The sequence below is a fragment of the Bombus terrestris genome, chromosome 17 (assembly GCF_910591885.1).
Source record: "Bombus terrestris chromosome 17, iyBomTerr1.2, whole genome shotgun sequence".
NCBI lineage: Eukaryota > Metazoa > Arthropoda > Insecta > Hymenoptera > Apidae > Bombus > Bombus terrestris.
In genome coordinates, this window is record NC_063285.1 from 6,972,209 (window position 1) to 6,999,429 (window position 27,221).

At 37.8% G+C, this 27,221-nt stretch overlaps 2 protein-coding genes and 1 long non-coding RNA gene across 5 annotated transcripts in view; 2 read left to right on the forward strand and 1 right to left on the reverse strand.

Moving 5' to 3' along the window:
* LOC100648303 (putative fatty acyl-CoA reductase CG5065) overlaps nt 1-21,213 on the forward strand; it is a 74,630-nt gene extending 53,417 nt beyond the window's left edge. Inside the window, exons 1-8 of one of the 2 annotated variants that reach the window (XM_048413917.1) lie at nt 16,796-16,908; nt 18,717-18,985; nt 19,089-19,405; nt 19,505-19,752; nt 19,990-20,173; nt 20,447-20,629; nt 20,723-20,977; nt 21,049-21,213. In XM_048413917.1, coding sequence (XP_048269874.1) covers nt 18,740-18,985; nt 19,089-19,405; nt 19,505-19,752; nt 19,990-20,173; nt 20,447-20,629; nt 20,723-20,977; nt 21,049-21,127 — 1,512 coding nt within the window. In that variant the 5' untranslated portion in view covers nt 16,796-16,908; nt 18,717-18,739 and the 3' untranslated portion in view covers nt 21,128-21,213. Of the gene's footprint in view, nt 1-16,795; nt 16,909-18,716; nt 18,986-19,088; nt 19,406-19,504; nt 19,753-19,989; nt 20,174-20,446; nt 20,630-20,722; nt 20,978-21,048 lie in introns of those variants that run through there. The other variant, XM_048413916.1, reaches the window with a different exon arrangement.
* On the forward strand, nt 6,771-9,237 carry LOC100643556 (fatty acyl-CoA reductase 1-like). The gene is made up of 7 exons (XM_048413794.1): nt 6,771-7,031; nt 7,123-7,439; nt 7,539-7,786; nt 8,024-8,207; nt 8,481-8,666; nt 8,760-9,014; nt 9,086-9,237. Exons 1-7 carry the CDS (start codon nt 6,786-6,788, stop codon nt 9,162-9,164), a joined length of 1,515 nt encoding a protein of 504 aa, XP_048269751.1. The 5' UTR covers nt 6,771-6,785; the 3' UTR covers nt 9,165-9,237.
* LOC125386799 lies at nt 17,085-26,237 on the reverse strand. Of its 2 annotated transcripts, XR_007227215.1 has the most exons (4): nt 26,093-26,237; nt 25,771-26,016; nt 17,558-17,773; nt 17,085-17,314 (listed from the first exon to the last, which is right to left on the reverse strand). It is a non-coding gene; the product is annotated as an uncharacterized LOC125386799 (long non-coding RNA). The 2 variants fall into 2 exon arrangements; XR_007227214.1 differs by having other exon boundaries at nt 17,085-17,773.
* Nucleotides 26,238-27,221: the final 984 nt, after the last annotated feature.

Sequence of the window (27,221 nt, forward strand, 5' to 3'; positions counted from 1 at the left end):
TGCAAATGCTGTTATTAAATATAGGTTGATATTTAATTAATTCACACAGATTCAAGTTTTACTTTCTATATTTCACCACCTCGTACAACCGTCAGATTACGCCGAATACTCTTAGACAATTAACACGTGGTCAACTCCTAAGACAAAAGAGTGTCGTTAGAAGTCGTACCAACTTAGCTTGTAGGAACTAGCGATCACACCAACTTAACGTTTCTCAACAAATGCAATAGAATTAACAAATATACATAATGTTGGGAGAAGCCATAATCACCGACTTTGAATGTACTGATGTAATGATCTGGTTTCTCTGTAAAACTGCAAATGAAGTTGTAATGAATAGGTGCCTTGTCAATGATGTTCCGCGTGTGGCATTCGAGAAATGGCCTCAATGGTTCAAAGTACAAGATAAACGTAAATTTTTACAGTTACTAATGTTGAAAGGATTATGTAACTTAACAGCCAAGAAGACATAGAATCTATAGATATTAACACTAAACTTACCAATGTTAGTCAAACTGACCGTTGTCAAACATTTATATAAAATTAACCACATTTAAACGTTATCACATCGCTTCATAATTTCTGGCATAACATGGTCCCTAAAACATGCATGCAATATTTTTTTCTGTATTTACTTCTAGATTGCTTTTTTTCTTTTCTAAGAAAAAACTGTATTCTGTCCTGTCTACCGCGGGCGGTCAATTTGACCAGCCAATAAAATAATTTAGTTATTCTTAAAATAAATGCAATCAATTCAAAGAAAAGGCTATCTCAAGGTCAGATAATAAACAAAATCGGTAATAACAAATAATAATAACTGTTACGCCCGTAATCTTGCCATACACTACAATCCATTCCTCGATCTAGATGGCCATCAACTGTCAAAGCATATCAACCAAGAACTCAATGCATATCCTAAGGAACCGCCATAAAATTTACCACTTTTTACGGTCAATTGTTACAAACATTTTAAAAGTTAGGAAGTTTCTTAGGGATACTGCTCATTGCGATAAAACACGGTAAAAGCAGATTTTTCTCAATTCCACTCTCGTGTAACCGTTGGTGAGAACGGCCAAGACTCATCAATATTTTCGTATGAATATCGCCATCGCAGACCATATTCTTACTTGCTACTGTCCTTTCGACCAGAATATATCTCAGTTTGTTAGTCAATAAGTCGACATCTAAACTTGTTATCTCCAAAACTAAGAGGAAGCATCTCAGAGCGTTTTGTGTAAAGTTGTTATAAAAGCAAAAGTAAAGCATATATAATTTGACAATAATTTTGTATCCCGATCATGGTATTATTCTATGATAAATATTTACCCTAAAAATGTCAAGACTTTCCAAAAAAAATTATTAAAAAAATAACGGACATGGAAGAATGTTCAATGTGCGACGAACAAGAAACTTCAGCAACAGAAAACAGCATGGAAACACATGAAAAGCTCTTTATAAGCGAATGAAAGTTGAATATAATAAATGAGCGTTCGCGTCTAGAGCAAAAAGGAAAGAAATTATCGTTACTGACTGATGTAGAGAACCAACCTATCGTAACTGGGCCCGATGGAACAGCTTGGAAAGAAATAGATGTGTAGTATCGGAAAAGGATAGGATTAGGATAATTTACATTTTTTAAATTCTCCTAATACTATTTATTTAAGGTAAATAAAAATAACAGAGATTAATTGGACAGAGAACGATAAATGTTCAACTTGAACTAAACGCAAAAATCTTATTCCACTCAAATCACTCTCGCAACTCTATAATTCTAACAACTCAATCTCTCTACAATGCTAGTGTAACCCCAAATTCTTTTACCCCGACGTCACCTTAGGCGACCACTTCTAAACATTCTCCGGACAGCTGATACCTCTAATCTAAATATTCTCAGGACAGTTGAGATACTTCTAAATATCCTCCGGACAGTTGACATTTCTAAATATCATCCGGTCAGTTAACACCTCGCCACCCTGATAAGGAACTTCCAGGAACAATATCCCCTCCATCATTTTTAATTGTTCCTGCTTAGTATTTAGACTCCGAATAATGACGGCCGAGCCAGTCTGAATCATAAGCCGATACTGGAGCATTGTAATATTGGTACTCAAGAGCCTTCGACTCTTGAGAAATAAAGTTTTTATATACATCACTACGAGAGTTATTTTTTACGTGACACTAGCAACTCAGGCAACTCCGCAACTCTCACTGACTCTCTCAACTCTACAACTCTACTCTTCGGCTTCTGCGCTCGCTCTCGCTTCTCAACTCACACTGTACCCCTTTTGCATTCGTTCTCAACTAACACTGCCTTTAGCGTCTCTTTGTCTTTTCCCACCCTATCGCGCACGTGTCCCGAAACGCCCGTGGCCAGGGTCACGCAGGCCCTTTCCACGAAACTATCCACTTGAAAGGACCGACGACACATTGATGTATCCGACGATGCCGCGGCTCTCGCGACTTTGTTTACGGTCCGGCCGATATCCTAGGCCTTTTGTCCACGATACTACAGATGCAAGTCCCAAACCTGCCTAGATATCAGTTCATAATATTTTTAGAGATATGCTAAATGGCATATAATGAAAGGACAAATGAGAACGACATTTTATCTTATCACTGATTACCGTATAAGGAATCATAGAATAAAATATACGGAAGAAGCATTTAGAGTATTGGGGAATAAGAGGGAGTTAGATGCAACAAAACTAGACGTATTTATTGCTGTGCTTTATGCCCACGGTACATATTAAGCAAAGGGATTTAGATGTCTCATATTTCTGGAATGAAGTTTGGGGGCCTGCATTTTTTTAAAAACAATGAGCAGAGATGACCTTACTGAAATACTGAGGTTTATATGATTTGATAAGAAGAGCGAATGAAGCCAATAAATTTGCAATGGTATCTGCAATATGGTGACTGATTTATAGAAAATCCACAAAGTGGTTATAAACCTGGTGCATACATTACTTTTGTATAAAGAATTGCGAGAAAAAACCATGCAATGAAACTATCAACAAGTTCAGATTCATTACTACAAAAAACTTGTCGAATAGAAAATTGTAAATGTTACAAAATTACGAAAATGTGTTCAAGATGCGGGAAATATATATGCGGCAAATGTACATTTGATAATAAGATAATTTGTAGAATATGCAATGAGGTTGCAGAAGATATGTCTCTATATAAATGAAAGTGTAATTTTATGTATGTCTAAACTTGAAATCAAGCAACAGCAAATTTGGACGAAATTTTTTGAAAGTTCATCTTTTTATATACATTCAGTTATAAATTAATCATTACCTAAGCTAAATCACAAAAACTGTTATTTCTTTAATCATCGGTCATTTTGACCCGACAAAGTAGGAATAGATGTACACGAAGTGCTGGTAGATTTAGTGCAGAAGGTACTGTCAATCGATCTTGATGTGTATTTGAATAAATGAAATTTCGTATGAAAGTGATTGCTCCATTATCCGTACAAGTAATGTATTTTATCACGATGAACGATATTTTACTTGAACTTAATAATATAATTGAGTAATACATATTTCTCCATTACCATTTCATGGTATCTCTTATACATATATAATCAATGTTACATTAGTATACTTCACTTCATCTGCGTATATTTTATCTTATTTTGTGAAAAACATGTATATTTTTTACTAAGAGAATGTTACACAACTAAAATATATCTCGCATGGTTGATATTGCCATCGCAGATCGTATTTTCTACTTTCACAGATACGAATGCTTTGGGAGATGAATTAATTAATAATATCAATAACGCATATCATCATCCAGTTTCAGTAGTAGGGTGGGGTTATTAGTATTAATAAGCTCCTCTAAGTTCTCATAGTATTATGAGAACTCATAGTATTATGTATAGTAATTCTCATAGTATTATGAGAACTTAGAGGAGCGACACATTGATTATCGTTAGAGTGCTGCGACAGACGTACCGGTATTCACAATCGTGAAGTCGCACTTTTGTTCGATGTTTGGTTAACGATACGCAGTGGAAATATTATCAGGTAACAGACGATTCCTTGTTATTTTGTATTCAATTGTGTCTTTCATTAAAGGTTATTCATTATTACCACTATCATATATATCAAAAATATCATCGGGTCATTAATTACTACAATAGCTTAAATGAAGTTTTTGGATTCTCAAATATTTATCTTATATTTTACATTTTATCCAGTAAAACTGGTTTATTATTGCGATTTTTCAATAATTTACAACCAACCAATCAATCAGTAATCGGAACATTCGCCGTTTCGAGATAGTTGCACGAGATATCGGATAATTTTACGGAATATATCGGAATGTATCGGAAAATACGCTCCGCGGTGACATTAATCATGCGAGATATTTCAGCCATTTTAAATTTTAAATGGTTAGATCCCTTGGTTTAGTAATAAAACTGAAATAAACTGAAGTATACATGTATAATATTGATTATATTTAAAAGAAACGATGAAATGGTAGTAGAGAGGGTATTTAATTACGCAATTATTTTATTAAATTTAAGCAAAATGCTCTACATCGTGATACAATATATTTCTCTTGTTATATTTATTACATTCCTTATAATTATACTTTCTAATTATTTAGATGCTGCGTCAAAATATCTCTTCGAATAACAATGTAAACATCGTTTCATAGAGATTCGTGAGTTAAAAGGGCTTTATGTTCAGTATTTTTACAAAATTGTTTTTAGTTGATTATATTAATTTTCTTCACTTTTATACTATATATAGATGTGCGTGTACAATACTCAACGTATCAAATCTCTATATCACAACAACTTGTGCTATAAAAGGCTTGGTATTGTAAAGATCAAGCAGAAAAATTACAAAAATAAATGACGTAGAATGTAATGCAACGTAACATACATAAGCATGATAATATAAAAATATATTACACATATGTACAAAGCAATATAGATATATATGCATACAATGACAGATATAATACATAATAACGTATACATAAATATGAACATATTAAAATTACAGGATATGTGAAAATCATCATAAAAATATAGATATAATATATGTAGTATCGTGGAAATTTAGGTATAAATTTTTCCTGATACTATTTACAATTTGTAATTTATTTACAATAAATTAGTTATACAGATATTAATGAGACAGAAAACGATGATTGTTTAATATGGAACTAAATGTAACAATCTTACTCTAATTCGACCACTCTCGCAACTGAACAACGCGAACAACTCAATCTCTCAGCTAGGCTAGTAACTCACGCAACTCGACAACGCTAACAACTCCACTCTCAATAACGCTAACACCTCTCGCAACTCGACAACGCTAACGACTCTACTCTTCGACTCCTCGATTAACTTTGAACTCTCAACTTACTCTCCTTCTCGATCAACCGTCCAACGCTTCTCGACCAATAACAACTTCTTTTAGATTCAAACCGTCCTCCTCCGTTGGCGTTATTTTTCCCCTCTCTAATCCCGTCCTGTTAACGCTCCTCAAGAACTAGGTGACTTTAGTCACATAGGCTTTTTTCCCTATGTAAACTAACAACCGAAGGACAGACGACATTGTTTTGATCGATTTCTAGCCAGGCTTTTTCCTCACGATACTACATATATGACATATAACATGTAGGAATATTATGATCTGGTTAATTTCATTGACCGCTGTTCTCATTTACACTATCACATTCATCAGTTTGCTGTGAGAATAAAATTTTAACCAGGTAATTTGAAATACAGTAGAGCCTCCGGTGTCAAAACTAACAGGGCGACAAAACTGTTCGGATATTGGAACAATCACTTTTATATGAATTTTCATTTATTCAAATACAGATTAAGATTGATTAACAGTTCCGTTAAATATCCAACACTATGTATATTCGTTACTTATATTGCATTTACATTACTTTCGAGTTTTTCTTTTGTTTTGTTTCGATACCTAGAGCATTATTAGTTCCATACTAAAGTCTTATATTCGGAATTCACTGAACCGAATAAATAAAAGAATACATTAGAATACATTGTACATGAACACTAATAAAATATGTATACAGTACATATTTCAAATAGAAGAGGCATCCGCTATTAGGAAATACAATATTCTGTTCGGATAATAAAATGTTCCAGTATCAAGGTAATCGAATAATGGATGCTCGAAAAAATCGGATGGGGGGGGGGGGAGGAACTACTTATACAGGGTGTTTGGTTGCAAAATCTTGAAGATACAATAAAATAAAAATATCAGAAATTTTCCTCCTTTTGCCACCATAAATAATTAATGAATGAAGAGAACATATGAAATATATTAATACTGATATCACATGAGCATGTTGTCACGGGGAGTGACAGCAGAATCACATACGCATTAACTATTCACGAGGAGCTACTAAATGTGAGCTAACACTGTCTCGCATGACCTACACACATTTCCCACACAAATTACTGATCACTGTATGTTATGATATTCACAAGCATACACATGAAATAAAAAATGAAGACGTCAAATGAAACTACATAAGGAATGTTTAAACTTAGACTCGAAATATTATCGTTACTTAATCGAATATCGTTGACCTAACGCAATTATTTGATTCATGCAAAACGAACCAATAATTATTGAATTACGTAGATTTCTTTAGAAGGTAATATATAAAAAGATTTCAACTATAACCAATATGGTATATCATTTAACACATTTTTCCACTTACTGTTTGTCGGGAATGATAATCTATAGCAAATATTGGAACTGAAAGTGTCAAGATCCTGAAACATGGATACAGTCAATAAAGAAAGAAATGAAAATGCGATCAATAAAGGGTTGAATAAGACGAATACTCTCGAAGAGTTTTACGCCGGTAGTGGGATTCTTTTGACTGGGGCAACCGGATTCCTTGGAGAAGGTCTCGTGGAAAAGCTGCTCCGCATGTGTCCGCGCATCACTGCCATTTTTCTACTACTTCGTCCAAAAACGGACGAAACGATAGAACAACGATTTAAGAAGCTCATAGATGATCCCGTTCGTAAATATAACCACTTGTTTCCTTCAATGTTTAAACCTGTCAGGAGATAAATTGATTAAATCTCATTTCTGGAATTTTCGTTTTCAGATATACGATGACATCAAAGCAAAATATCCCTCAGTTGTCCACAAAGTTTACCCAGTTAAAGGTGACGTTAGTTTGCCAGATTTAGGTCTATCGCGAGAAGATAGAAATCTGTTATTAGAGAAAGTAAACATAGTGTTTCACGCCGCGGCCACTGTGAGATTCAATGAGCCTTTACACGTGGCTGTTAATGTGAATACGAAGGGTACTCTTCGTGTCATCGAGCTTTGGAACGAACTAAGGCATCCGATTAGCTTCGTCCACGTCAGCACAGCCTTTAGCAATGCGAATCTACATGAGATTGAAGAAAAAGTTTATAAGTAAGAATAAGTTATACGCGAACGTTGTTCCATGGTTTACGAATATTACATTTATAATTATATCGTGAAGAATACGTTCACTTATTACTGACTTTGCAGCACGAGCTTGAAACCTTCAGAGGTGATCGATATGTGTGACAAATTCGACGAAACGTCGATCAACCAAATAGAAAAAAAGATTTTAAAAACTTATCCAAACACATACACATTCAGTAAGAATTTAGCAGAGCAAATCGTAGCAAGCAGGTGCAGAGATCTGCCAGTTGCTATAGTGCGGCCAAGCATAATTGGTGCCTCTTTGAAAGAACCATGTCCTGGTTGGATACAGGGTATTTCTGCATTTACAGGTACTTTCGTAAATCTTTTGCAATGATAATTGTTCAATACTCGTCACATTTCAGAAAAGAGGAGTTAATCTGTTGGCTTGTAGGAAGCCAAATAACAGGATTTCCACTAGTTCATAATTATTATAGTTCAATTTTGCTGTTGTTCATAATTAGGAGAATTCTTTCCTATCTATTTAGTGCTACATTTCTGCTAATCGAAAATCACAAATAATTTCTAAACCAAATTAATGTTACCAGGCATCCTTCTGTTAGCCAGTAGAGGATGTGCAACAGCAATACGGGGTAGGAAAGATGCAAGATCAGATGTAGTGCCCGTCGATTTCATAGTGGACGCGATAATATCTATTGCATGGCATGTCACGCTACATTCTGAGCACGAAGTTAAAGTTTACAATTGCACGAGTAGCGCTAATCCTTTTAGGTAAAATCTATTACGAATCTTTTTCAACTCATGTAATTCGATTGTTACAGTATTCCAAAAAACTCAGTTTGTTTAAGTAATGTGAACAACACGCAAATGAACGTAGAATACAAAAGTTCGCTTTTGCTTCAATACTTCAATTTAAGAAAGTAGTGATATGACATAATATTTATCTAAATTACGCAATATTTGCCGAGATACTAACATAACAGTAAACTGTGCTTTAAATAAAGTTGCAATAATTGTAATAATGTAAATGTTCCTATTGACAAGGTGGGGTGATGTGCAACAGTTCGTGTTGAAGCATAGCAGAGAAACGCCACTGAAGGATACGTTATGGTACCCGGGTTGTCCAATGATAGCTAATAAATATATTTTTAACGTTCTGAGTGTAATTCCGTATGTTTTGCCTGCGTTCATCATAGATATCTTTTTAAGACTCCGAGGTAGTAAACCAATGTGAGTATTCTATCGAACCTCGAACAAAGAGGGCAATCTTTCTGAGACAATCTTTGTGTTCATCTACAATAACAATTAAAAATGATATTTCAGAATGATGAAATGTCTAAAATCTAGCTACAAATTGTTCACATCAGTAACATATTTCACCACGAACGAATGGACTTTTCAAAGGGAGAACTGTTCCGACTTGGCGAGGAAGGTGAAAATGTTAAACGACAGCGATATGGTCAAACTAGATTTAGGAGATATGAATTGGGAGAAGTATATTGCAATTTACCTGATGGGTATCAGGAAATTTATTCTAAAACAAGAGTTTCAGCCAACAGCCCGACAACGATTATCAAGGTGCGTATAAAAGTACCTTACTATAAAAAAATATGAACTAATATAAATACATATATTTTCGGTAATTTCAGGTTGTACTGGATAGATCAAATTTCGAAAATGTTCGGTATAATGATCGTACTATGGATAATATTCCTTATCTTGTACTGACTATTTGAACCTTATTTTTTCTGTTAAAACAAATACAATATAAATAGAATTTTATGAGAAGAGAAACATAATCCGCTTCATTTTGTCTTTTCACTCGTCCGGTTTCTAAATAAAACAATTAGGTCATCCCATAAGTTCGTGCCGACTTTTGTGTATACATTTTATGTGTCGCTTTATAAACATACGGCAATAAGGGACCAATGCACTTGAAAAACGGGAAGAAGTTGTACAACGAGAGGGGGATTACATTTTTTCATGAAACTGAAAGATATGTAAACAATCTTAACATATATAACCGCTCGAAAAATGGAACGACCTTATGGGATGACCTAATATTTATGACATTGCTCGATGAGGATGCATGTATTTGCACGCGAACGGTTTCAGATTTATAAACAATTCATACATAATATTTCAATTTGATTTTGATCTTCTGTCTTCGTAACCATTATGTGTCTCACTAGGTGTCGAATCTTAGGTTTCTCGAATTATATTTAAATCAAATCTGTAGTTGCTGACACCAGAAATATTCGTTAAACTATTTCGATTAGTCCAATTCTTGTTCGTTAATTTATTAAACAATTTTGAAATCATTCCAATCAATCCTTTCTAATAACTATTTCTAATGCCAGCAAGTACCGTATTGATCTGAATATAATTCAAGAAATCTAAAATTCGATACGTACAATAACATGTAACGGTTACGAACGCCAAAGATCAACATCAGATCGCAACATTTCTCTTCTTTGCTTTTAATTTCAGCTAATGTACATTTTCTTACTGTTATGGATTTTGTTTCTAAATATGACCCGTTCTTGCTTTTGGCATCTACATGTATACGAGTTATCTATAGTAATGTTCTCTGTGGAAACCAATATGGCTTCGCAAGTGGCTTATCCAGAAATGCTAGGTTATGTCCTTTATGAGGTCTGCTGGGTGCTTCCTTTTTAGTCTTCTGTCCATGTTTATGGTTTTGTACGTTTCCGCAGCTAGCCGGTTTGGGTGTGTTGCTATTGTGTGTTTACTATTGTTCTAAGGATTTTAGCCTGTATTACCTCTATTTTGTTTATATGGCTCATTGCTGCCGTCCCCCATAATGGTATTCCGTACGTCCAGATTGGTTTTACGATCGTTTTATATATTTCTAATTTATTTTCTATGCTTAATTTGGATTTTCTGCATGTTAGCCAATGCATTTGTCTCCTTGTTTTCTGTATTTTTTCTACTATTGATTTGATATGTAGTTTCCATGTGAGTTGTGTATCTAAGTGGAGTCCTAGGTATTTGACATGCTTTGTTTGCGTTATATGCGTGCCGTTCAATAGGATGTTTGGTGGTATCTTTTTCCGTAGCGTGAATGTAATATGGTTGCATTTATTGGGGTTTGCTTTTATTTGTTTTTCTTGTAGCCAATTTTCTATTTTTACGATATGTTCTTGTAGTATTTTGACTGCCGTTTCTGGGTTAGTATGCCTGACTAGTATAGCTGTGTCGTCCGCGAATGTCAATACTGTGCTGTTGGTAGTTGTTGGTATGTTCGCCGTGTATAATGTGTATAGTATTGGGTATAGGACGCTTCCTTGTGGTACCCCTGCCTTGATGTCTTTAACTTTAGAATGTGTGTCCTTGATTTTTATCACGAAGGTTCTGCTGCTTAGATAGGATTTTATTAATTGGTGTATTTGCTCCGGGAATTGTTTCCTAATTGTTTGTAGTAGACTATCAAGGTTAATTTTATCGAATGCTTTCTCTATGTCCATAAAGAGGGCTGTGCAGTATTCCTTGTTTTCTAGTGCTATTATTATTTCGTTTATTATAAGCCTGTGCGTTTGCTCTATCGTGGAGTGTTTGTTTCTGAAACCAAATTGGTGATCCGGTATTAGTTTTTTTGTCTCTATTATTGTTTTTATCCGGCAATATATTATTTTTTCCAGTATTTTGGAAAATACTGGAAGCAGTGATATTGGTCTGTAAGATGCAGTTTGGTGCGGGTCTTTGCCTGGTTTATGTAACATTTTGATCTGATCTAGTTTCCATGGTTTGGGGAAGTATTGAATTCTTAGAATTGCATTGAATATTATTGTCATTAGTCCTATTGCTTTTGGCGGAAGGTTTTTCAAAATTTTACCATTGATTAGGTCGATTCCTGGTGCTTTGTTGTTTTTTGTTTTATCAATTATGTTTCTAATTTCTTGTGCTGATGTTTTAGGTATGGTGTATTCCTTGTCGGTTGTGGTAATAGTGGTTTGTGGATCCTCCTCCATATGACTTTTGTGGTTGCTGTTGTTGATAATGTGTGGTGTGAATGTGTTGCAGAGGTGGTTGGAGAATTCTTCAGCTTGTTCTTTGTTTCTTCTTGCCCATGTGTTATCTGCTTTTCTGATTGCCGGGACGGGTGTTATTGGCTTCCTTATTTTTTTCGTGGCTTTCCATAGTGAATAATTGGTGTTCTCGTGTGTGGAGCGTGTCCCTATGAACTTTGCGAATTCGTTATCGTTGTGCTCCTTTATTTTGTTTTTTATTTCCTTTGCAAGTTTGTTTAAGTGTTTTTTGTTTTCTTGAGTTCTGTATTTTTGCCATTTTGCTTTTGCTTTTCTTTTTTCTCTAATTTTATCGAGTATTTCTTGCGGGATTGTTATTGTTTGTCTGCTGGTTAATTCGGGAGTAGTGGTTGTCCTTGCTGCTTCCTGAATAGTTGCTGTCAATGTTGCTACTGCCTGTTCTATGTGTTCAGGAGTTTTTAACGGGATGTTGCAGTTTATTTTGCTTTCTATTATTTCTTTGAAAGTTTGCCAATTGGTGGTTTTATTGCATAGTGTTTCTGGTTTGCTATAGTGAATTGGTTTGTTTCTGTATTCAATTATTATGGGTGTATGATCGGAGCTGAGCTCGAGGTTGGGTGTTATTTTTAGTTTATTTGTGTTTAGTCCCCTTGTAACTGCAAAGTCCAGAAGATCTGGTTTTTTGTTCAGGTCAGTCGGCCAATGTGTCGGTGTTCCTGTGGATAATATATTGAGGTTATTATTTCTAATGTATTTTTCCAGTGTTCTACCTCGAGGTGTAATGTTTCTTGATCCCCAGAGCGTGTGCTTTGAGTTGTAGTCTCCCGCTGCGATGTACTTGCCCCTAATTGTTGGAAGTACTCTTCTCGAATTTGTGATGTTATTTTGTGTCGCGGAGGTACATATACTGCTGACAACTGGTAGTTGTTGCTGCTAGTTTGAACTGTAACGGTGGTTGCTTGTATATATTCCTTATTAACTCGGCTGTGTAAATAATGTTTGATATCGTTTCTGATTATCACTGCGGTCCCTCTGTGCGCTTTTCCTGAGAAGTGTTTGCTATCATATATGGTGTAGTATGGTATTTTCATGTAGCTTTTTGGAGTGAAGTGTGTTTCTGAGACATGTAGTATGTCAATATTGTTGTTATCCAGGAATGTTTTTGTTTCAAGGGTCCGTTGATGTAGACCGTTTGAGTTCCAGGCTACCGATAACAGCAGAGTAGTGTCGGACTCTTACCGACTAAAACTTCACGATGACTATCCTACGCGAATGCAGGAGTGCTTCAGGAACCACTTATGCATTATTTTTCATTACACCCCCATCCCGCGTCCTCTTGTTCGAGCCAGGCCTAACAAATCCTTGACTGTTGAATGTGCAGTTAGAGGGGCCATTGCCCCTAGTACTATCCCTTCTAGAAGAGGTCCGTTGGGACGGCGATGAAGCGGCTCTAGGCCGCCTGATCACCATCGCCCTCCATCGCGTTATCCTACAAGGGTGAAAGTTCCTCTTTCTCTTCCTTTCTCCTCGATCCTTTGCGAACACAACTCGGTCGCAGAAGTGGCGGACAGTCTCATATTCCTGTGGCCCGCTCATCGCCGAGGGAATCAGTCTTTCGCTTATGACGTGTCGTAGAGAGTAGCGGGACAGCTCCTATGCCGGACAAAACTCTAGTGTGTGCTGCGCCGTGTCCATGCCCTCCCCTCAGCGGTGACAGATGTCCGTGGTCTCCTGTCCGGATTTTATCAGGTACTCGCCGTACATACCGTGTCCCGTGAGCACCTGGGTCATCCTGTAGGTGAGCGGGAGACCGCGGCAGCTTCCCCATGTCTCTCAGTTTGGGAGGACCGCCTCCGTTCCACGATGTTGGCCTCCCTCGTTAATCGGCTGGAATCGCCACTGGTCCCACGCGTCCGCCTCGGTAGTTTCTAGGTCGTTTGGGGCCGCCTGCTCGGTCGAGTCCTCTCCCGGGTCCCATATACTCATGTGTGTGTATCTCCTCTAAAGCGCCAGTGCCCGAAGCTCTCACGGGGGAGACGCGGCCAGAACGGTCGCCGACGCTTGGGACACAGTTCGGCATCGCCTGACAACTCTGATGGTGGTTACCCTGTGCAGCCTCCTGCGATGCAGGACGCTGCGACGACTCGCAATCAGATCGTTCGCCCATACCGGAGCCCCGTACATCACTCGGGTCCGAACGACGCCCTCATATAGCCGGCGCACCGCGACGCCCGCCCCGCCGATGTTCTGCAAGAGGCCGCACAAAACTTCGGAACCAGGGATTCGAAGTGCGGTTCGAACGTTCACTGGCTGTCGATGACGAGACCTGGGTATTTCACTCGCGATCTCACCCCGACGGTTTGACCTGCCATGTTTATGCTCTTACCGGGCGGCGGATTCCCTCGCCTGTTCTTGTCGTAGAACCAGATTGCCTCCGACTCCTTGGAGACCCTGGGACACTGGGGAAACCCCCAGGCCCAGCCCGCGCACAGTATGAATCCGACCAAAACCAGAGTGTCGACCGCGTAGCACACTACGGATGCGCCCGGAGGCAGCGGGCAACGCAGTACCTCGTCGTAGACGATGTTCCACAGGATCGGTCCAAACACCGCCTTTCCCCCCCTTACCTTCTAGCGTAGCATAACCGTCGAGGTAGGCGCGCATCAACCAAACGACGTAGCTGGGAACCTCGAAGTGTTCAAGAACCGCCACTGTCCCACGGCATGAAGTTGAACGCGTTGACGATGTCCAGAGAGACCGCCAGCGCCACGCCGTCCCGAGATACCATTGTGGAGGATTAGTCGTGAATAGATATCGTGAAATAACGAGAGCAAAATATTGCTGTCGCAGTCCATCAAACATATTTGAAATAAATAAATAATTAAACGTACAGACGTATACGTGAATCGTCGATACAAAATATAAAACGCGGAATAAATACTCGTTATTATTCGTCGCGTAATTCGATAAATACTCGGAGATACTCTGTAAATGCTCGTTGATACTTGTTGATACTTTTTGATACTCGATATGTACTGTTGGATACTGTGTAACTCGCGATCGCGTCCGTTTATTTATACTGGTCAGGGGAGAGTCGGAAAATTTAAATTCGTCTTCATTCGACGATTGCCTGTAGCGGCGACATTGTTTTTCCCGGAGTTCATTTGTCGTTATGCTTCATAAGACAAGGCTAAGTCAATGCCCTGAGGCAAAACAACAACACGAGTCGCTCTCGACTAGTGACGTCCTTTGATTAGATGCCGCTACACCATTTCCTCCGTGAGTGCCCGCACGCGTCTGACCACTTTAATCGTCGAACGTCCCTTCCGGAAGCCGTACTGGTTTTCGTGCCAACGCGGCACCCACTCCGCCATGTATCGCTTCAGAAAGGCGGCAACCACTCGCTCGCGCAGCTTGCCGACCTCGTCCAGCAGGCATATCGGCCGATACACCGACGGCGAAGTCGTCGGTCGGCCCTCCTTACGAAGCAAGACCAGCCTCGCCGTCCACCATGCCCGGGGGTAGACTCCCTCCCTCGGACATCTTGTGTAGGGGCGCCGAAGTTTGGGAGCCATGATCCCCATCACTTCCCCCCAGATCCGGTTCAGGATTCCGTTCGGGCCCGACGCCACGTCGCGGGAGACCATTCTTCTGGTCGCCTCTCACGGCTCTTCCTCCGTGACTTCCCAGTCATCTGTCCATTTTACAGTCCATGTTGTTTCCCGCGACAGATCTGCTGCACTGTCCTCTTGCGGGGGGAAAAACGTCACAATGATCTGCAGCAACAACGCAGGTTCCATCTCCGTCGTTACCAGAGGACCCTTCGCGCGAAGTTTCTGCGTCACCGTCCTGTATGGCCTTGGCTATGGGTTAGACTCGACTGCTTCGACTAGTTCCAACCAGGCACGGTCATTAGCGATCTTGATCTTCTTCTGTATCGAGCGCCGTAGCACGTGGTGCGCTTGGTAGCGCAGGGAGATTTTTTCCTCGTCTCGTCGTCGTCAGCGACGGGCCCTCAGGTACCGTCCTCGGGTCCAGACGCATCTCGCCCTCAGTTCTGCGATGTCGGGATTCCACCAGTAGACTGCTCTTCTTTGCACTGTGTCCGGTGTGGCTCCTATGTCGTCCGTAGTAGATGTTCTCATTTCTTCGGCCAGGTCCGTGGGGAGATAGGGAAATCCGCCGGCCTTCCTTTCCTTCGCACGGGGCGCTTCGACTGCGGCGGTCTCTCTTCCTCCGTTGTTTCCTCCGTCCGTAGGTTCCTCACCTTCACGTTCTGATGATGACGTGTGTCGGCTCAGCAGCCAACTATTCACCCCCCCCTCTCATGGTTTCATCCACCTCTTTATCATTTTCCGCAGTTGTTTGTCCTTTTTCCCCATTGGGTGCGCAAAATGGCCACCTATATCCGCACTTGCCACTGCCACCAGTCACTGCCACTTTCAAATGGCTCACGGCACGCGCTTTCGGCGCGCTTGCCAATATGGCTGCGTCCGTGTAGTTCCCCGGGTAACTCGTGCAGCGGCGCTGTTGTCACGCGTCTCAATATGGCTTCCTTACGGTCGTAACCTCACACGCGGTTTTCTTTCGAATGTTACGTCTTTTCAAACCGAATTTTATTAGTTCTTACACCCACTTTTTCCACAGGCACTAGCCCTTCACTCTGATTAATTTCCTTATCCGAATTCTCCAGTTTTCCCAGAGATTTCGATCACGCTCACGGCTCTGTCTCTTCTACGACTGTCACTACCCAATGGAAATCTATCTACGTTTTATCCCATGAAGCGCTAACTCTAGGAAGATATATTGCACATATATTTTTTCCATTTTCCAGATATTTATTAATATTTTCATAACAGGTAGCGAATACTTTTTTACAAATTATTTGGAGGGTTTGCAAGTATATGTATTTACATTTCATTTGCTAAATATTGCATAACAAATGATGTTATACCATAATTTTGTTAAGGTTATGTAGTATATGAATACCTTTTACACTGACTCTGTGTTAGTGCTTTATAACTCCACCGGAATAGATCATCCGTAATTATCAGAAATTGAATTTGTAGTGCAAACATTTCTCTCTTCATCTTTAAGAAGATGAAGTAGTAAGAAGTTATACGCAACTCACTCAGAAGTTATACGTAATGCAAGTGTCATTAAAACGCAAGCAGTAGAAGCAGTCAGTGATAAAAAGACAATTTCTGTCAATCTTTCACGATCAAAGATCATTCAAGCCTATTTCTTGTTTGGTTTTGAAGATAAATATATAATTCGAATCATACATGAATAACATTATCCAGTTTCAGTAGTAGGGTGATGTTATTAAAAGCATGAGTGCCTAAAGGAGTATCACATCGAATATCGTTACAGTACTGTGACAGACGTATCGTTATCTATTATCGTGAAGTCGCATTTTTGTTCGATCTTTGGCAAACAACGCGCAGTGGAAATAGTATCAGGTAACAGACGATTCCTTGTTATTCTGTATTCAATTGTGTGTTTAATTGGTGTCATTCATTATTATGAATATCATATATACCAAAAATATCATGGGGCATTAATTACTACAATAGTTTAAATGAAGTTTTTGAATTCCCAAACATTTATTTTATATTTTACATTTGACAAAGCAGTATAGATATATATGTATACAATAACAGATACGTACATATCAATAGATACATAGATATGTACACAATTAAATTACAGAATAAATGATATTATAATAAAGATACGAATATAATATGAGATACCTAATATATACAAATTTTATGTTCTGGTTGATTTCATTGGCCGCTGTGCTCATTTACATTATCACATCTTGCTCATCAGTTTGCAATGACAGTAAAATTTCAACCGGGTAATCTGAAATACAATAGAGCCTCCTGTATCCGTCTCAACAGGGCGGCAGAACAATTCTGATAACGGTACAATCACTTTAATAAGAAATTTCATTTATTGAAACATAGATTAAAATTGAATGACAAATCTTTTAAGTATATATGGATTTCATGTCTTCTTGGCTGCTAAGTCACATAATACTTTCGACATAATTAATTGCAATCTTTTTGTGCTCACAGTCATTGAGACTATTTCTCAAATACGTACATTTCAAAACGCACCTCTTCATTATCCTTTCATTAGCTGTTTCGCAGTGAAGCCAGTTCATTATATCAGTACATACAGCGTATATCATTCGGCCTTTCCTAACACTATGTATATTTGCAAATTCTACTGCATGTACACCACTTTCGAGTTTCTCCTTTGTTTCGTTTCGATAGCTGGATCGCCATTAGTTTCATACTACTGTCTTATAATCTGAATCTAATAAAGGAAAGGATACATGAACGCTAATAATATATGTATACAGTACATATTTCAAACAGAAGAGGGATTCGTTATAAGGAAATATTATGTTCGGATAATTACGGTATTAGGATAATCGGATAATTGGTGCTCGGATAAATCGGGACAGGGGATTAGGTACTTCTATAGGCTATTCGGTTATAGAATCTTGAAGGTAAAATAACATTGCATAACATTTTCTAAGAAATATCATTGATTATAGATTAAACCTGTTTACTCATTGAAATCTATAACGGCATGTCGGAAATTTTCATCTTTTTGCCTTCATGAATAAATAATGAATGCAGAGCGCATATAAAATATGTTTATGCAGATTTCAAATACGCTCACGGGTGGGGACAGAAAAATCACATACGCATTACGTATTCTCATGGTGCTACTAAATGTGGGCGAACACTGTCTCGCATGAACCACACACATTTACCACACAAATTACTGATCACAGTATATTACAACACTCATAAGCATACACATAAAAGAAAAAATGAAGTCGTCAAACGAAACTACATAAAGATTAAGTATTAAATAAGTATCAATTCAGATATAGTTTTATGGAGTAATATGCAATAACACAAATTAATATACAACCACATGAAAAATTCTATTTCATGCGTAGCACAGCTATTTTATCCCCTTTTTGGTGAACGATTTCACTGTGTAGGAAAATTGTTTATACATTACACTAGAAGCATCGTTCACATAACGCAATTATTTGATTCATGCAAAACGAAAACATAATTGTTGAATTATGTTTCTTTTTGTGAATATTATCTGTAGACTTCTTTAAAAAGAAATATATAAGAAGTTATCAACTATGATCAGTTTATTACATTATTTAACACATTTATTCACTTACTATTTGTTGGAAATGCTATTCTATGGTAAATTTGGGGATTGAAAGTGTCAAGATCACAAGTCTGAAACATGGATACAATTAATAAAGAAACGAATGAAAATGGAACCGATGAAGGATTGAATAAGATAAATTCTCTCGAGGAATTCTACGCCGGTAGTGGGATCCTTGTAACTGGAGCAACCGGATTCGTAGGAATAGGTCTTTTGGAAAAACTGATGCGCGTGTGTCCGCGCATCGCTGCCATTTTTATACTAATCCGTCCAAAAACTAACGAAACGATAGAACAACGATTTAAGAAGCTCATAGATGATCCCGTTCGTAAATATTATTCTTGTTTCTTTCAATATTTAAGCCTGTCAAAAGCCAAATTGAGTAAATTTCTTTTCTGTAATTGAGTTGGTATTTTGTCGTCTTCAGATTTTCGATGACATCAAAGCAAAACACCCCTCAGCTTTGAGCAGAGTTTATCCCATGAAAGGTGACGTGAGTCTGCCGGATTTAGGTCTTTCGCGAGAAGATAGAAATCTGTTATTAGAGAAAGTAAATGTAGTGTTTCACGCCGCGGCCACTGTGATATTCAAAGAGCCTTTACGCGTAGCTATTAATGTGAATACGAAAGGTACCGCTCGTGTCATAAAACTTTGGAACGAACTAAAGCAACCAATTAGCTTCGTCCACGTCAGCACAGCTTTTAGCAATGCTAATCTACACGAGGTCGAGGAGAAAGTTTATACGTAAGGATAAGTTATACGCGGACATTGTTGCGTGGTTTAGGAATATTACATTTATAATTATATCATGAAGAATATTTTCACATATCATTAACTTTGCAGCACGAGCTTGAAACCTTCAGAGGTGATCGATATGTGTGACAAATTTGACGAAGCGTCGATCAACCAAATAGAAAAAAAGATTTTAAAAACTTATCCAAACACATACACATTCAGTAAGAATTTAGCAGAGCAAATCGTAGCAAGCAGGTGCAGAGATCTGCCAGTTGCTATAGTGCGGCCAAGCATAATTGGTGCCTCTTTGAAAGAACCATGTCCTGGTTGGATACAGGGTACTTCTGCATTTACAGGTACTTTCGTAAATCTTTTGCAATGATAATTGTTCAATACTCGTCACATTTCAGAAAAGAGGAGTTAATCTGTTGGCTTGTAGGAAGCCAAATAACAGGATTTCCACTAGTTCATCATTATTATAGTTCAAGTTTGCCGTTGTTCATAATTAGGAGAATTCTTTCCTATCTATTTAGTGCTACATTTCTGCTAATCGAAAATCACAAATAATTTCTAAACCAAATTAATGTTACCAGGCATCCTTCTGTTAATCAGTAGAGGATGTGCAACAGCAATACGGGGTAGGAAAGATGCAAGATTAGATGTAGTGCCCGTCGATTTCATAGTGGACGCGATAATATCTATTGCATGGCATGTCACGCTACATTCTGAGCACGAAGTTAAAGTTTACAATTGCACGAGTAGCGCTAATCCTTTTAGGTAAAATCTATTACGAATCTTTTTCAACTCATGTAATTCGATTGTTACAGTATTCCAAAAAACTCAGTTTGTTTAAGTAATGTGAACAACACGCAAATGAACGTAGAATACAAAAGTTCGCTTTTGCTTCAATACTTCAATTTAAGAAAGTAGTGATATGACATAATATTTATCTAAATTACGCAATATTTGCCGAGATACTAACATAACAGTAAACTGTGCTTTAAATAAAGTTGCAATAATTGTAATAATGTAAATGTTCCTATTGACAAGGTGGGGTCAGTTGCAACAGCTCGTGTTGAAGCATAGCAGAGAAACGCCACTGAACGATACGTTATGGTATCCGGATAGTCCAATAATAGCTAATAGATATATTTACAAGGTTCGGAGTGTAATTTTGTATTTGCCTGCGTTCGTCATAGATATATTTTTAAGACTCCGAGGTAGTAAACCAATGTGAGTATTCTATCGAACCTTGAACAAAGAGGGCAATCTTTCTGAGACAATCTTTGTGTTCATCTACAATAACAATTAAAAATGATATTTCAGAATGATGAAATTTCTAAAATCTAGCTACAAATTGTTCACATCAGTAACATATTTCACCACGAACGAATGGACTTTTCAAAGGGAGAACTGTTCCGACTTGGCGAGGAAGGTGAAAATGTTAAACGACAGCGATATGGTCAAACTAGATTTAGGAGATATGAATTGGGAGAAGTATATTGCAATTTACCTGATGGGTATCAGGAAATTTATTCTAAAACAAGAGTTTCAGCCAACAGCCCGACAACGATTATCAAGGTGCGTATAAAAGTACCTTACTATAAAAAAATATGAACTAATATAAATACATATATTTTCGGTAATTTCAGGTTGTACTGGATAGATCAAATTTCGAAAATGTTCGGTATAATGATCGTACTATGGATAATATTCCTTATCTTGTACTGACTTATTTTTTCTGTTAAAACAAATACAATATAAATAGAATTTTATGAGAAGAGAAACATAATCCGCTTCATTTTGTCTTTTCACTCGTCCGGTTTCTAAATAAAACAATTAGGTCATCCCATAAGTTCGTGCCGACTTTTGTGTATACATTTTATGTGTCGCTTTATAAACATACGGCAATAAGGGACCAATGCACTTGAAAAACGGGAAGAAGTTGTACAACGAGAGGGGGATTACATTTTTTCATGAAACTGAAAGATATGTAAACAATCTTAACATATATAACCGCTCGAAAAACGGAACGACCTTATGGGATGACCTAATATTTATGACATTGCTCGATGAGGATGCATGTATTTACACGCGAACGATTTTAGATTTATAAACAATTCATACATGCTATTTCAATTTGATTCTGATCTTCTGTCTTCGTAACCATTATGTGTCTCTCTTGGTGTCGAATCTTAGGTTTCTCGAATTATATTTAAATCAAATCTGTAGTTGCTGACACCAGAAATATTCGTTAAACTATTTCGATTAGTTCAATTCTTGTTCGTTAATTTATTAAACAATTTTGAAATCATTCCAATCAATCCTTTCTAATAACTATTTCTAATGGCAGCAAGTACCGTATTGATCTGAATATAATTCAAGAAATCTAAAATTCGATACGTACAATAACATGTAACGGTTACGAACGCCAAAGATCAACATCAGATCGCAACATTTCTCTTCTTTGCTTTTAATTTCAGCTAATGTACATTTAAACCCACTTTCTTACTGTTACGGATTTTGTTTCTAAGTATGACCCTTTCATGCTTTTGGCATCTACATGTATACGAGTTATCTGTATTAATGATCTCTGTGGAAACCAATGTGGCTTCGCAAGTCTTATCCAGAGATGAGCAGATATTTCTGCTAATAGTGAGAAACAGTTCAGCATGAGCAGCCGAGCTAAACAGAGGTGAGGAACTGTGTTTCAGTGAAAGTGTGACAGGCAGTGAATTTTGATAAACGAAAAGACAACAAACACTATAAAATGGTAAAGCTCCAAAATGCAACAGCAAATGCCACCAACCAAAATAACAAACAAAGGTAAAATATATTACATAGATAAATCTACAAATACGTTAAGTAAAAAACAACCAATAAACAAAGAACAGGAAAGTTCTTCAACAAAATGGAAACGTTGCAAAACAAAGAAGAAAACAGCTACAATGACGAACTATCATATCAACATGAACACTGGAAGGTAGCAACAGCGCACAAAAAGCGTAAAATAATACCAGACACAAGCGCCATGAAAATTTCAGACACAGAAAAGCAACAACGGCTACAAGATATCCCATTCCGAAATTCATTCGGTTCACTTCTGACCAACAAAAAAGGTCACAACTCATATCGTTAAACCACCACCGATCTACATAGATGCCCAAATCGATCCCCTAATCGAATTATGGAACAACACTGCTTGTTACGTCGCGTACGTTCCGCGCGACGTCCTTTATTGTCTGACCGTCAAGGCCCAAGCATCGTTAGAGAAACCCTCAATAAACCTAATGTCCCACCATAAACCGAGTTTTATTAGCTTGCAGAAAACTTTAATCCTGCAAGTATTTTCGGTTTATAACTGGTACTTAAAAAGTCCTTAGATCTATTGTACGTTCTTACAGATTACGGAGAAAGCTGGTAGTTATCACGGGAAAACCCGGTAATTATATGATAGGGAAAACATTTCTATAATAGAAAAGTCTGGATTTTCCCATGAGTCATGTTGGTAGGGTGCTTACACCTCCCATCTTCAATCATCGACGTCTTAGCCAATGGGTAGCGTCGATCCTTGTCCTCAATTTCATAACGAAAAGTCTGAACAACGAATCAACTTCCTTCGTTCAAAAAGCACACCCATACCGTGCTTTCCTCCGTAATCACATCAGAACCAGTTCTCAGAGTTCCTTCGGCTCTCACAGTTCCTAGAGTCCCTATACCTCTCACAGTACCTACCGGACCAAGAGTTCCGACGGCTCTCAACATGTCCCGCTAGTCAATCAATGTCAACATATACGAATTCTCTCATCTACGAATAATCCTTTACTTCGTTACCTGTATTTTAGTCAACGGCGTTACTAATTTGTGTGATTGTACAAAGTGTTGGAAATATATATTTTTATAACTCTGTGAATCACAGTGTTATACTACAACAAACACCCCTATTATCCTAACCGAAACAAGGGGATCGAACTATTCGTGGTGTTGATTATTACAATCGTAACGGGAATTTACGACTCCCGTTGACGCGTATTTTCGTGACCACGTCTCCCCGCGATAGCTCGAAAATACATTGCTGGAAGAGAAAACTTCGGTATAAAGCAATTAAAACTTGTTATCAAATCGGAATATTTCGCTAGTCATATAAGATGATCTGTCTGCGACACTGTAGCACCACGAGCGACGGTTACGAACACGACCTATAGTAAGCTTCGGGGCGTAATAAAACCAGCACAAGTAAAAGTGCAAACAAACTACAGAAAGCATTAGAAATGCAACGCAAGCATTAAAAAAGAAAAGCGTTTGGTATTGTACATACCAGCTCAAAACAGAAAAATTAATAAACATCGAACATTAAACAAGAACAATAAATAACATAACCAGATATGATACGAAACAGTTATTGCCAATGTTTTCAATAGAACTTGAATCCAAAGCTAATAACAAAGGTATTCTTGAAGTTAAAAAAATCATAAACACAATAGTGTAGGATCTCTACGACAATTAGTTTATTTACGATAGATTAAACAGATGTTGATTAAACAGGATATGATGGTTGTTTAACGTGAATTACGCAAAATGACGTACTAGAATTAAGATAACTAAATAATTAACTTGCAACTCTCGTCGCTACGGTTCCAACGTTCTCTTTCACGCGGACCATACTCTCTCGAAAACGCTAGTGTCACGTAATATAAAAAACAGAGGAAATCGAAGATAAAAAGAAAAAATAAGATATAAAAAAAATAAAAAGAGAATTTATTTTTAAAATATTTGGTTTACACTAATTACGATTTTCTTCTGAACTCTAACCGTGACGTTCCAATACTGAAGCTCTTACAATTTGACTTTCGATCAGATCTGTTTCATTTTCCTTTGTCACCCCTCAATATCTCCACTATCCATGCGTTTGTTAAGCGTCTGCGACCGTTGCCACGCACGCCTTCTTCTCGAACATTCGGCGAAAGGACCGTTGGGATATTGATGGCTCGTTAGGCACTTCGGCGATATACATTTTCGCCGAGTACCGCCACATCTTTATCTCCGTCATCAGTCCATCGGATTTCATAGTATGCCGGTCGTGACACTAGCAACACACTGTCGACAACGCAATTCGCACTCCCTGATGTCTCGATTTACACTCTCCCACTTCTCAACTAATACTCTCTGAATTCTCAACTAACACTGACTGTTAATTCGTCTTTCCCCATTAGCATCGCTTTGTCTGTTCTCTTAGCCCCACCACACACGTAATGGAAATCACCCAGCAAGTTATAAAGGCTGCCAAATCAGAAAACAACTACAACTGTTTCCATCGCTTCGAAGCAGAACATACGGCAACTATCCCTCGCAACAAGAAATTGCAGAATCAGAGCCAACACCAAATGTATAAAACCGAAAATTTACCGAACTACAGAAATATGAACACCTGTGATGGCCGGGGTTATGCACAAGTAACTCACCAAACATCACTATTTAACACCCAAAATCAAAACAACAATAACGACGCTACAGAAATCAAGGAATTGCTCAAGGAATGTATCAAGGACACTGAAATGGTAACAAACATGATAAGTGAGCTAAACGCAGTACTCGGACAACAAACACAACAAATTACAATCATGCTATAACTTCTTACAAACGTGTTAAGTAAAAAATAGAAATGGACACGCTAAAAATATCAGCTTGGATATCCAATGGTCTCCAACCACGAGCCCTCAAAGATGCATGAAAATACCATATTACTATCTATGATACCAAACACCCCTCAGGAAAAGCACAAGCAGTGATAATAAGAAACGATATCAAACGCTACTTGCATAGCCAAATTAGTCTGGAAAACGTTCAAGCAACCACCGTTACAATACAAACTAACAGCAATTACTTCCAGATGTCAGCAGTATATGTACCACCGCGACACGAAATGACACAGCACAAATTGGTACAGTACTTTCAATCCTTAGGTGACAAATACATCGCAATGCAAAGCACACACTATGTGGCTCAAGATTTAACACACATCCAGGTAGAACATTAGAAAATTACAATAGGACAAGTAATCTCAACATATTATCCACAGGAAGACCAAAATACTGGCCGACAGATCTAAACAAAATTCCTGACTTGCTTGATTTTGCAGTTATAAAAGGACTAAATGCAAACAAATTAAAAATAACAGCCAGTCTGGAACTTAGCTCCGATCATACACCGATAATAATAGAACACACATGCAAACCAATATTTTATAGCAAACCGGAGTCACTTTGCATTAAAATCACCAAATGGCAAACATCGATTAACTCCACTTTTAGGAAATGAAAGGAGTATTGAACAATTACAAAATTACAATTATTGAAAAAGATCTATGAAAATACTTGTTAATGCAGAAATATTCTGTATCCAACCAGGACATGGCTCTTTCAAAGAGGCACCAATTATGCTTGGCCGAACTATCGCAACTGGCATATCTTTGCACTTGGTTGCTACAATTTGCTCTGCTAAATTCTTACTGAATGTGTATGTGTTCGGATAAGATTTTAAAATCTTTTTTCTATTTGGTTGATAGACGTTTTTCGAATTTGTCACACATATCGATCATCTCTGAAGGTTTCAAGCTCGTACTGCAAAGTCGATAATAAGTGAATATAAATTAATTCGTAAACCATGGAACAACGTTTGCGTATAACTTATACTTACGTATAAACTTTCTCCCCAATCTCATGTAGATTCGCGTAACGACGTGTAACGGCTCGTTGAATCTCACAGTGGCCGCGGCGTGAAACACTATGTTTACTTTCTCTAACAACAGATTTCTATCTTCTTGCGAAAGACTTAAATATGGCAGACTAACGTCACCTTTAATTGGGTGAACTTTGTGGAGAACTGAGGGGTTTTTGCTTTGATGTTTTGTTTTTGTTGTTGGTTCAGGTGTAGCGGTTGTCCTTGCTGCTTCTTGGATAATTTCTGTCAATGTTACTACTGCCTGTTCTATGTGTTCGGGAGTTTTCAATGGGATGTTGCAGTTTATTTTGCTTTCAATTATTTCTTTAAAAGTTTACCATTTGCTGTCTGAGAACTGCGTTTTGTTCGCTTATCATTCTAGTTAGCATTTCGGTATTTTTGATGGATTGTTTGAGAAGTTTCTTGATTTCTGTAGTGTCGTTGCTGATGTTATTGTGATATTGTTTGTCAGAGAGTGGCGATTGGCTGATTACTTGCACGTAGCTTCGGCTACCAAAGATGTTGGTGCTGCTGTGGTTAGTGTTTATTGCGTGCTGTGAATTTGGTATTGTCGCGGTTTTTGCGTTGTCCTGTTGCGCTTGTAAGTTATTGCATGTCCTGTTTCGTAGCAGCGGAAACCGTTTACGTTGTAATTGTTTCCTGACTTCATACCCTTTATAACTGGCTAGGTGGTTTCCGTTACAGTTATAGCATCTAACTTCTTCTATTTTTCCTGTGGATGGGCAGTGTATTGTTAAATGGTTTTTTGTACATTTAACACATGCCGGGCTTCTGTTACAATAATTTTTTGTGTGGCCGTATTGCTGACGCCTTATGCATTACGGAATATCTTTTTTATGTCTAGGTGGCTCCACTGTTACTATTGTGTTTAGTAATTTTTTGATTTCATATATATCTTTATTATTGTTTTTAGGTTCAAGCTGAATTAGAAATAGCGGTAATCGTTGTTTGGTATCGTACTTGGTTATGTTACTTATTGATCTTACCTGGTGTCCGATTTTTCCTAGTTCCTCGCTTATGTTGTCAGTGTTTGTTTTTGAGTGTAATCCCCTGATTTCTATTTTGTAAGTTTTGTCGGTTTTGA